This window comes from Monopterus albus, unplaced genomic scaffold (assembly GCF_001952655.1).
Source record: "Monopterus albus unplaced genomic scaffold, M_albus_1.0 scaffold90.1, whole genome shotgun sequence".
Taxonomy (NCBI): Eukaryota; Metazoa; Chordata; class Actinopteri; order Synbranchiformes; family Synbranchidae; genus Monopterus; species Monopterus albus.
In genome coordinates this window covers 1,412,428-1,421,682 of record NW_018127970.1, presented here as the reverse complement: position 1 = coordinate 1,421,682, position 9,255 = coordinate 1,412,428, and the positions used below count along the sequence as shown (strand labels likewise).

Sequence of the window (9,255 nt, the reverse complement as noted above, 5' to 3'; positions counted from 1 at the left end):
GCAAGTAAACAGACTTCATTCATGAATAAATGCTTATTCATAAAAATATGATTGTTGTGTGATTATTAGTGTGATAGCTGAAAGCAATCACACTCTTGTTGTTTCCAGTATTTATTATTATTATTGTTTGGAGATGGTTCCTATACAAATACAGAAATTCTGCTCCCAACTAGGCCCAACGTTGCAATATTACAACATTTCTCTAAAAACGTACTAAAATGTAAAAATTGTGAAAACTCTTTAATTCCTACATCAGATGCCTCCTGAAACAATATCTGAGAGGTCAAAAAAAAAATTTGCCCATTTTTTCTATATTTGGTTCTTACAGGGTTAAGCCTCTTTTAGAGATTTTAAAGGCAGAATACGGCTTTTGTTCCCTTGTAATTTATGTACTGTAGCTTTTGTACCTGAGGGCTAAAATTCTGCATTTGCAGAATATGTAAGATTATATTTAAATACATAAGCTAACACCAAAGTTCAGTGTTAAACCATATGAGAAGCCACTCACACTGATCCAATTGAAAACCAATAATATCACATGAGCTGAACAACTAAAAAAGATATGTTTAGTCTCAAATCTTTATCTTTTTTTTAAACATTATCAAGCCTTCCATCCCAGGCTGACCCTGTCTTTACTATCACTGCTGTTTATCAGCCATCCTTCGCTGCGGTGAGTCACTCCAGTACCTCTGGGTGAAAGACTGCTAGGAAATCATCTACCACTCCTGCCACACCCAGAGAGGCTCAGAGTGTTTTCCATTACCTAAAAGGGCTATCCTTTCACTACCCCCACCCCAAAACACACACACACACAGATCTAACCCTGATGCAGGGTGATGTGGCCCATTATCCTCTGTTTAGTAATGTCAGGACACATTTTGAACTAACACTTGCACTCCCTTTAAGGGTTTTTATGCATTAGGAAAGGGAGAAAATGTGGAATCAGTGAAATGTTGTAACACACACACACACACACATACAGACAAGAAATTGAACAGTTTGTGTGTTTTAAATAGGGAATTCCATAACATTTCATCAAGGCTATGGAGTGTAACCTGGATTCCCCTTCCTTGCCTCTCCGTCTCCTTGTGTCACCGCCCTGCTCTCCTCTTTCTCTTCGTCCACTCACACTGTGCCATGTTCAGACCCACATATACAGCAGACCCACTGACTGAATTATTTATGTCAGTGTTAGGTATTTTTAGTCAGATAGATATTGGATAGATAGTTTATGTATTAGAAATGTTTAGTGGAGATAGGATGTCTAGTTAGACTGTTAAATGCTTAGTCATGCTTATGAGTTTCTACAGGATACATCTGGTCAAGGATAACTAGAGAGAAGAGTTGATGACTGTCAGCAGACAGGATGTTTAATATTATTATTATGACGTGTATAACTGTAGCCTTAGCCATAATATGTTCTTATGTTTAATGTCACGACATGTTACTAGAGGTCGTGAGAATGTTTTTAGTTACACACCACTTAACCAACAGACACATTCACACATTGATTTGCTTCATGTTTTGACTACTGCTATGACCAGCTGCAAAGCTGGTAACAGAGACGTCTCGGTTGACGTTTCTGTGTAGTATGGGGCTAGCCCAACTGAGGGGATATAATGTATAGGCCTGGTGGGTTCAGGGTCTTTCATCTTACATCTGCCTGCGAGCAGTTTGGAGGTGCAAGATACTTGAGCGTGTAATGTTAATTTTACCTGTGATCCTATGAATAAATCAGCACTGTTTTGTAGTTACTTGGACTGTCTCGTCTCTCAGAGTCGGTATGGTAAAAAGTACCGGGTACAACATCAGGGAAGGATAATGTGGCAGCTTGCTGCTTTTTGTGTGACCAGACACAGGCTAATGGCAGCAGCAGCAAGAGACAAGGTTAGATCATACATACAGACTGTTTGCAACCCGCAATAAAAACTGCCAACTGCAACAACTGTGCTTTATGCTTTTATAACCAGGTATATCCAAGTGGTCTCTTGAACTTTTAGTTTTTAGAAATGATGGTCAACAAAGACAAAATACTGTGTCATAAAATAACTGTTGTTAGCAGATAATTATTAGTGAAATTATCAGTCAAATAAACTCCAAAGAGCATTTTAGCCTTGTTTTAAGCTCCCTTTAAATAAAAAAAAAAAAAGTCTAATGAGGAAAAACAAACTTTTATTGGCCCACAAAGTCTGCTGTCACATTAGTGAACAATCTTAGGCAAACCAACTATATGCTACTTGCCCAGCACCAAACAACAAACCACACAAAGTTAGCAGCTAGCATTTCCTAAAGAGAAGCTAGAGTGTGAAATGGTTCTCACAGCCACGTGGGACTTAGGTTCATCAGGTTGACATAAACACACTTCAAATATAGAGAGACAAGTGTTTGCATTTATTTAAATACATGTGTTTTCCTAATGCCTCGTTGGTCTAGATTTTAACCCAAACACCTCTTCGTCTTGATTCTCAAGCTGTTTATCAGATTTCACTTGAAGGATGAAACCATATATTGGCTAAATGCAGGAGTTTACTTGTTACCATTGTCTCAGTAGCGCTGTCAATTTGTATTTCTGTTGTTGTTAGAATTTTTTTTTTTTGTTTGAGGTCTGGGAAAATGTCCTGTGGACAGTTGCTACTTCTAGAAGCCAGATGATTTAATTGAGTTTTCCTTGAGCAACCAGTCATATAGAGAGTTCCAGAAGGCTGTAGGCTGGAGACAGGCTTCTTTACATTTAACAGAGCTCATGGGTTGGTCACTACCAAACTTGGTTGTTTTTATGTTTGCACAAAAACATCAGGTCTGTCTGTTTACTGCTGTGAGACAAATCTCCACTTGTTGTCAGGATTGCTCATGTAATGTACAGCAGCAGCCTAGGGTCCTGTTTTAAATTCTACTTTAAATTTACTTCAAGCAAGAGGCAATCTGAATGACTCAATAATGAACATTTTTGTTTTTAATCCAAATTTGTAGTGGAGTTTCCCAGATGTGTGCACTGTTCCCTCTCACCTATTTCTGTCTGAGACTGACTCCAAGCACTTCCTCATAACAAGAAGAAGACCATTTGAAAGGCTGAATATATGATGTTGTGTCATGGCAGTGGGTTGAAAGCAATATAGCAGATGAACAGGCAGTGAGACGGATGTGGTGATGCTTTTGTATTGGTTTACACTTGTAATAATTATCAATTGCTTATGGTATCCTGAAATCATCTAAGACAAATAATTTGGATGAATCATGGGACAATGGGCCCCTGGGCAGAGACTCGTAAAGGCCCCCACCTCTCCTGCAATTCTGGGAGCAACACACAGATTGAGCAACCATTATTTGTAGTCCATTTATGTCTTCCTGTGGTTATTTTGTGTCCTTTTGTAATTGTTTTGCATCTGATTTTAGAGTCTATTTGCAGCTAGTTTTACTTGTTTTATGTCTATATTTTAGTTATTTTGCATCTCTTTGTAATTCCTTTTTTGTCATTTTCCATATTTTTGTAGTTGTTTTGCTGTGGTCAGGGTTCTCTTGTCTCTTTTTAGTAGTTTGTTTGTGCATTGCATCTTTTTTTCCTCAACTTTTAGTTATCAGATTGACTTTCCAACATAAAGGTTACAGGCTCTTCGAGGTTCTCTGGTCTAGTGGACCCCTGACACCTTGGGACCCTGGGCCTGTGCCCAGTAGGTCTTTTCAGTGACCCATCCACTGGGCAAATGTTATACTTTTTACTTCACTCAATTTGTTTGACAGCTATAGTTACCAGTGACACCTTACTTAGAGCTTTTAAATCTTTTCTGAAGGCAGACTTTTAATCCTTGGCTTTCAAAGTAGCACCAGAGTTCTTAAATGTTTGGCCTCTTTTAATCTACCTGCCTGTTTCTGTCTGCATCTTTTTATCCCTGTTGTTTTTATGATGGTTTTTTGTATTGTACAGCACTTTGGTCAGCTCTGTGTTGTTTTAAATGACTTTGATTTGTTTTGATTTACAGGAACAATTTTGCATTTGATTTTCTCTGATAAACTAAATAATTAAGTGTTCGTTTAGGGGTGGAGAAAATGATTTAATAAAATAATAGATCAGATGGAAAACGCATTGTCCCAAAACTGAAAACAGGTTTGCTCTTTAGCACAGGAATAGCTGACTATTGGAGATACATGGTTCAGTGTTTTTGCAGTGTTGCTACTTCTGCATAAGTAAAGGGTGTTGATTCTTCTTCCACCAATTCTACTTGCACTGTGTTTGTACTGCTGCTTAACAGGGCCCAAGTGCTGAAAAAAGACAGCCTGTGTAATAGACTTCAGAAAAATTAACTGCTCTTGGCTGAAGTCAACATAAACAAACAAACAAACATAAAAACAACTGCCAGAATGGGAAAAGAAGACCATTCTTGTTTTTAATAATCCCTATGGAAAAACTAATAGGAACGTTTTTAGCTTGTTTTAGATCAGAATTATAAACCTAGACTTACAAAGTCTTCCATGTCAGTGGGACTTGTGACATGCTGCAGGTGTTGCTGTGGCTCATTCTGGGCTAAAAGATGCCTGATGTGAAGTATCTTGGTAGCAGACCCATTCTTGCTCTGAAACAACTAGGTAATCGGTGTAATATTTACATGATGTTGTGTACTTTGTGTGCTATTTCAGGACAATAGCTTACTGTCAGTGGGTGGACAATGTAGAGGAGACCCAGAAGCTTCTGGCGATGAGTGGCCCTCTGAGCGACACTCTGAAGTGGCTGCTGAGCCACCTGAATGGCAGCATGGTACGCAGAGAGATGTACGGCCATGGCATTGGGCGCTTCTCCAAAGAGGAGGTCTACACTCTGATGGAGAAGGATATGAGGACCCTGGCCACACTGCTGGGTAGGAAGGGGACCATTGGGTGTGTGTACATACTGTATGTGTGTGTGCTTGTTGGATAAGCTTTCATGGAGCATCCTCTCCAAACCTTTGCTATTAAAATATATCTCATGAGGAATAGCAGTTACCTCATCAAAAGTATGAACATCAACGCCAGCGACAGCCTAAAGGAAAGTCACTCTGTTCAGTCAAGCACAGGAAGAAGCATTCATGTTGATATGAGTGAAAGAAGAGAACGTCCATCTATACAGCTTCTTAATTATTGATGGCATTGCCAGACCATAATGTCCACAGTGCAAATGCTGAATGGCATTAGGAGGCTAATGTGGACTTAAGAAGCATCAGGATTAATGAACAATACACCCTGACAAATCATTTCTGACAAATGATTTACTTTCCTCAGTCAACATACTAACTATTCATTCATACAGTACATGTGGTTTCAAGGCTTACCATGTGCCAGTATGAAACCATCACTGCTTCCTTTTTGCACTTGAATAACAGGGAAAGATCGTGATGTCAGCCACAGGGGTAAAAGTCTGAGAGTTCAGATGAAAACAAACAACTAGATGCTGGAAAGAAAAGTGTTTTGTATCGATCTGTTTGTGCATTTTCAAAGGATGAACACTTGTTGTAAAATGGAAAGTTATTGCCAAAGTGAATGCATCAGTTCTCTGCAAACATGTGGCTTCTCTTTTAATGCCTGCTCTTCCAGACTCAAGTGCCAGAAGTGTGAGTGTAAAATCTGTAGTTGCTGCCAGATGTGCGGCTCTTCCAGCTTCCAGATGAAATTAGTTTATGATGAAGTACATTTTCTAAAGGTGCAGTGAAGGAAGAGATAATTGATTTAGTGTAATTTTTAAGCCTACAAATACTTAATATTAACTATTTGTGTCTGGCTCTGCTTCGGCATCCACTTCAACATCTTTATTACCTTATCCTATGTGATACTAATGCTGTTTTAAGTTGCAACTGATCATAATTAGTATGCTTAGAGCTATATTTGATCATTTAATGCACTATCATTTTAAGCAATGCCAGTCCCCTCTGGATAAATAGTATTAAGGTTCTTGATGTTTAGACTTTTCATCTGGCACAATCTTAATTTATGACCAAACACCTGCAAAACTTATACATTCATGCATGCTCTCTCATCTCTGCCCTATAGGAGATAAGAAATACTTCATGGGCTCTAAGATGTCAACATTAGACGCTACAGTATTTGGGCATCTAGCCCAGGCTATGTGGACCCTACCTGGGACACGGCCAGAGCAGCTCATCAAAGGTCAGTGAATCACTACCCAGATATGAGTGAAGCAGAAGATCCTAATAATTAACTCTAAATCTTTTGTATATTTACTCTAGATGCTGCTGCTTGCTCCGGCCACTAGATGGCAGTGATGTTCTACTATAATGCAGTGTTCTTGAAAGATTTTCATCGTTGCTTTCACGTTTAGCAGGGGATATTTGAGTGCCATCATCAGAGAACAAAATAAATATTGTAATGTCACAAATTAGGATTCTCTGTTGTCATTTTGATATGTTATCATAATGATAAAGCTTTTACAAAAAGGGACAAGACAAAAAAAAACAAGCCCTTTCATAATCAATCTTTTGTGTCTTCTCTTTTTTGCATCCAACTCCTGCGTTTGTAAGTGTGTCTGATGTCTTCACAGGAGAGCTGATCAACCTGGCCATGTTCTGCGAGCGGATGCGGAGGAGGTTCTGGCCCGAGTGGTTTGTGGATGTGGAGGATCTTTATTATGATGGTGACAGTGAAAGCAGCAGCTGCAGCGGCGGTGGCTCCCCTACAGGCCTGCTGGACTTTGGTCTCTTCTCCAGGACTAACACTCTGGACGACAGTGATGTCAGCAGCCACTCAGCTGAACACTCACACACACACTCTCCAGACTCTGACCACTCGCTCTTTGACTCGGACGTTGGCACAGGGTCTGACAATGACATTCATCTTAAGGAGGAGTCAATGCCATCCCTGGAGGTTTGACCTGAAAGGCTGTGACTGGCTGGCAAATTGATACTGGAGCAATCAGCACCACAAGTTGTTGCGTGGTTTTTCTGAATAAACTGGTTGAAAGAGTTTGTCGAGATGACAACTCTCACAGCTGAAGGAAGTATTCCAGCTCCTCTACTTCCAATACCCGGCATATTATAGCTTCCTTGTGGACAGCCTGGGCATTAATTAGCATAAAAACTGATGGTTATAATAAACATGCTACTGTCCTGTATGTCCTCTCTCCTAACACCTGAACTGTCCCTGTGGCAGTTTTCTCTTTGCCTTATTTGTCTCATCCTAAAATGCAGAAGCTGGTGTGAAAGGTTAGCAGACAGAAAATATCTTCTGAAAAGTGCGTTGAAAACAAAAGGAGTGCTCCAGACAAGACAGGTGGCATTTCACTTGCTATGAAATGATGCAACTAATCACCGCTCTGCCATGTAACTTAACGCACAAAACCCATTAAAACAGGTGGAAAGTGATCATGTGGCTGAAAGGAACAGCTGGTGCATCTCGACTGTTAACTTTCCATGTGCTCGAGAAGACGCACCGTTGACACTGAGTGCCAGTGTCTACCCCAGACTGATCCTTATGTCATATCCTTTATGCTACTGTGTGGGGAAAGAATCTGTATCAAAAAATGATATGTCAGACAACAACACTATATCCACTAGTAGGTCTGTTGAATAGAAGTCAGGATAAAAGATTTGTGCCTGTTTCATTTGCTTATCCTCCTTGTTATTGAGGAGCTTGGAGTTTTTGCTTGACTAATTTCAGCATCCTTTAGGTTTTATTGAAGAGCTGTAGTTTTTCTGTTAGACCACTAGATGGAGTCATGAGTCAGCCCCGGTGTCTCCTCCATTCTGTAACATCAAGGTCATTCCTCCCAGAAGACCTGCAGTGACTCCTTTAGTCCTGAACATTGTGGTTTCCATTTATAGGTTACCTATCGGTGTGTGTAGCTGTGATGGGCAATTGCATGTACACTTGCATACTGTGACTGAGCAACAAATCAGCCTTAGCGCTCATACTAAGAAAAGGATGACAATACTCTGCAGCAGTTTTTGTTGTGATATAATTTATTATCAGTGCCACTTTAGTAACAATATTTCTATATGAACTTATGTGTCAAACATATATTTTGTTAATCTTTGCTTTTCTTATTTCTCTCAAAGAGAGATGCTGTTTTGCACCAGTGGAAAATGTTCTTTTCACTTTATTTCAGTGGGAACAGAGTGATGTGGGAATCCACAATAGTCCAAAGGAATGGGAAACATAAATGTGTATATCAGCAGTGCAGGATGCTGACTGCTTAGGTTGCCTGTGTGTGTGTGAATGCCATCAATGAAGTAGTTTATGAAAAAGGCTTTGCAGCGACAGTCAGAATACCAATGGCCCTTAATATTGTTAAGTGGGGAATCTTGAGTAAAAACTTACAAAATTATGTCAGGAAGTGTTTCACATTTGTCTGTCATATTACACTTGGTGGTTATGCTCCTATTGGTACAGTATGATGGCTGTGAAAAAAACTGTGATGGATATAGAGTAGATGTGAATTAGATTAAAGGAATAGTTCACCCAAATTACAAATATTTTTACTCACTTACCTGCAGTGGTACTGAATCAGGTACATAATTTTAGTTTTGATTCCCTGAGTTTTGACATACAGTGGGTACGGAAAGTATTCAGACCCCCTTAAATTTTCCACTCTTTGTTATATTGCAGCCATATGCTAAAATTATTTAAGTTCATTTTTTTCCTCATTAATGTACACACAGCACCCCATATTGACAGAAAAACACAGAATTTTTGACATTTTTGCAGATTTATTAAAAAAGAAAAACTGAAATATCACATGGTCATAAGTATTCAGACCCTTTGCTGTGACACTCATATATTTAACTTAGGTGCTGTCCATTTCTTCTGATCATCCCTGAGATGGTTCTACACCTTCATTTGAGTCCAGCGGTGTTTGATTATACTGATTGGACGTGATTAGGAAAAGCCACACACCTGTCTATATAAGACCCTACAGCTCACACTGCATGTCAGAGCAAATGAGAATCATGAAGTCAAAGGAACTGCCTGAAGAGCTCACAGACAGAATTGTGGCAAGGCACAGATCTGGCCAAGGTTACAAAAACATTTCTGCTGCACTTAAGGTTCCTAAGAGCACAGTGGCCTCCATAATCCTTAAATGGAAGACCGCAACCACTCCTGACTGCACTTAATTGCATACACCACATCACTCTGTTTGTGTCTGGGTGTTTTGTCCTTCGGGTGGACCAGTCTCTACCACAGGGTGTTCCCTGGTTTACAGTTAACTGGGATATTGTGGTTGTGAAAGATCCTTTTTAATTTCTCTGATAAACCAGCCACATAAGGGATGACAGT

General features: G+C 39.6%; 1 protein-coding gene across 1 annotated transcript in view; it reads left to right on the top strand.

Annotated features, from left to right (window-relative positions):
- faxcb (failed axon connections homolog, metaxin like GST domain containing b) overlaps positions 1-8,580 on the top strand; it is a 15,452-nt gene extending 6,872 nt beyond the window's left edge. Inside the window, exons 4-6 of the mRNA XM_020608056.1 lie at positions 4,633-4,850; positions 6,016-6,132; positions 6,524-8,580. Coding sequence (XP_020463712.1) covers positions 4,633-4,850; positions 6,016-6,132; positions 6,524-6,852 — 664 coding nt within the window. The 3' untranslated portion in view covers positions 6,853-8,580. The remainder of the gene's footprint in view (positions 1-4,632; positions 4,851-6,015; positions 6,133-6,523) is intronic.
- The last annotated feature ends 675 nt before the right edge of the window (positions 8,581-9,255 follow it).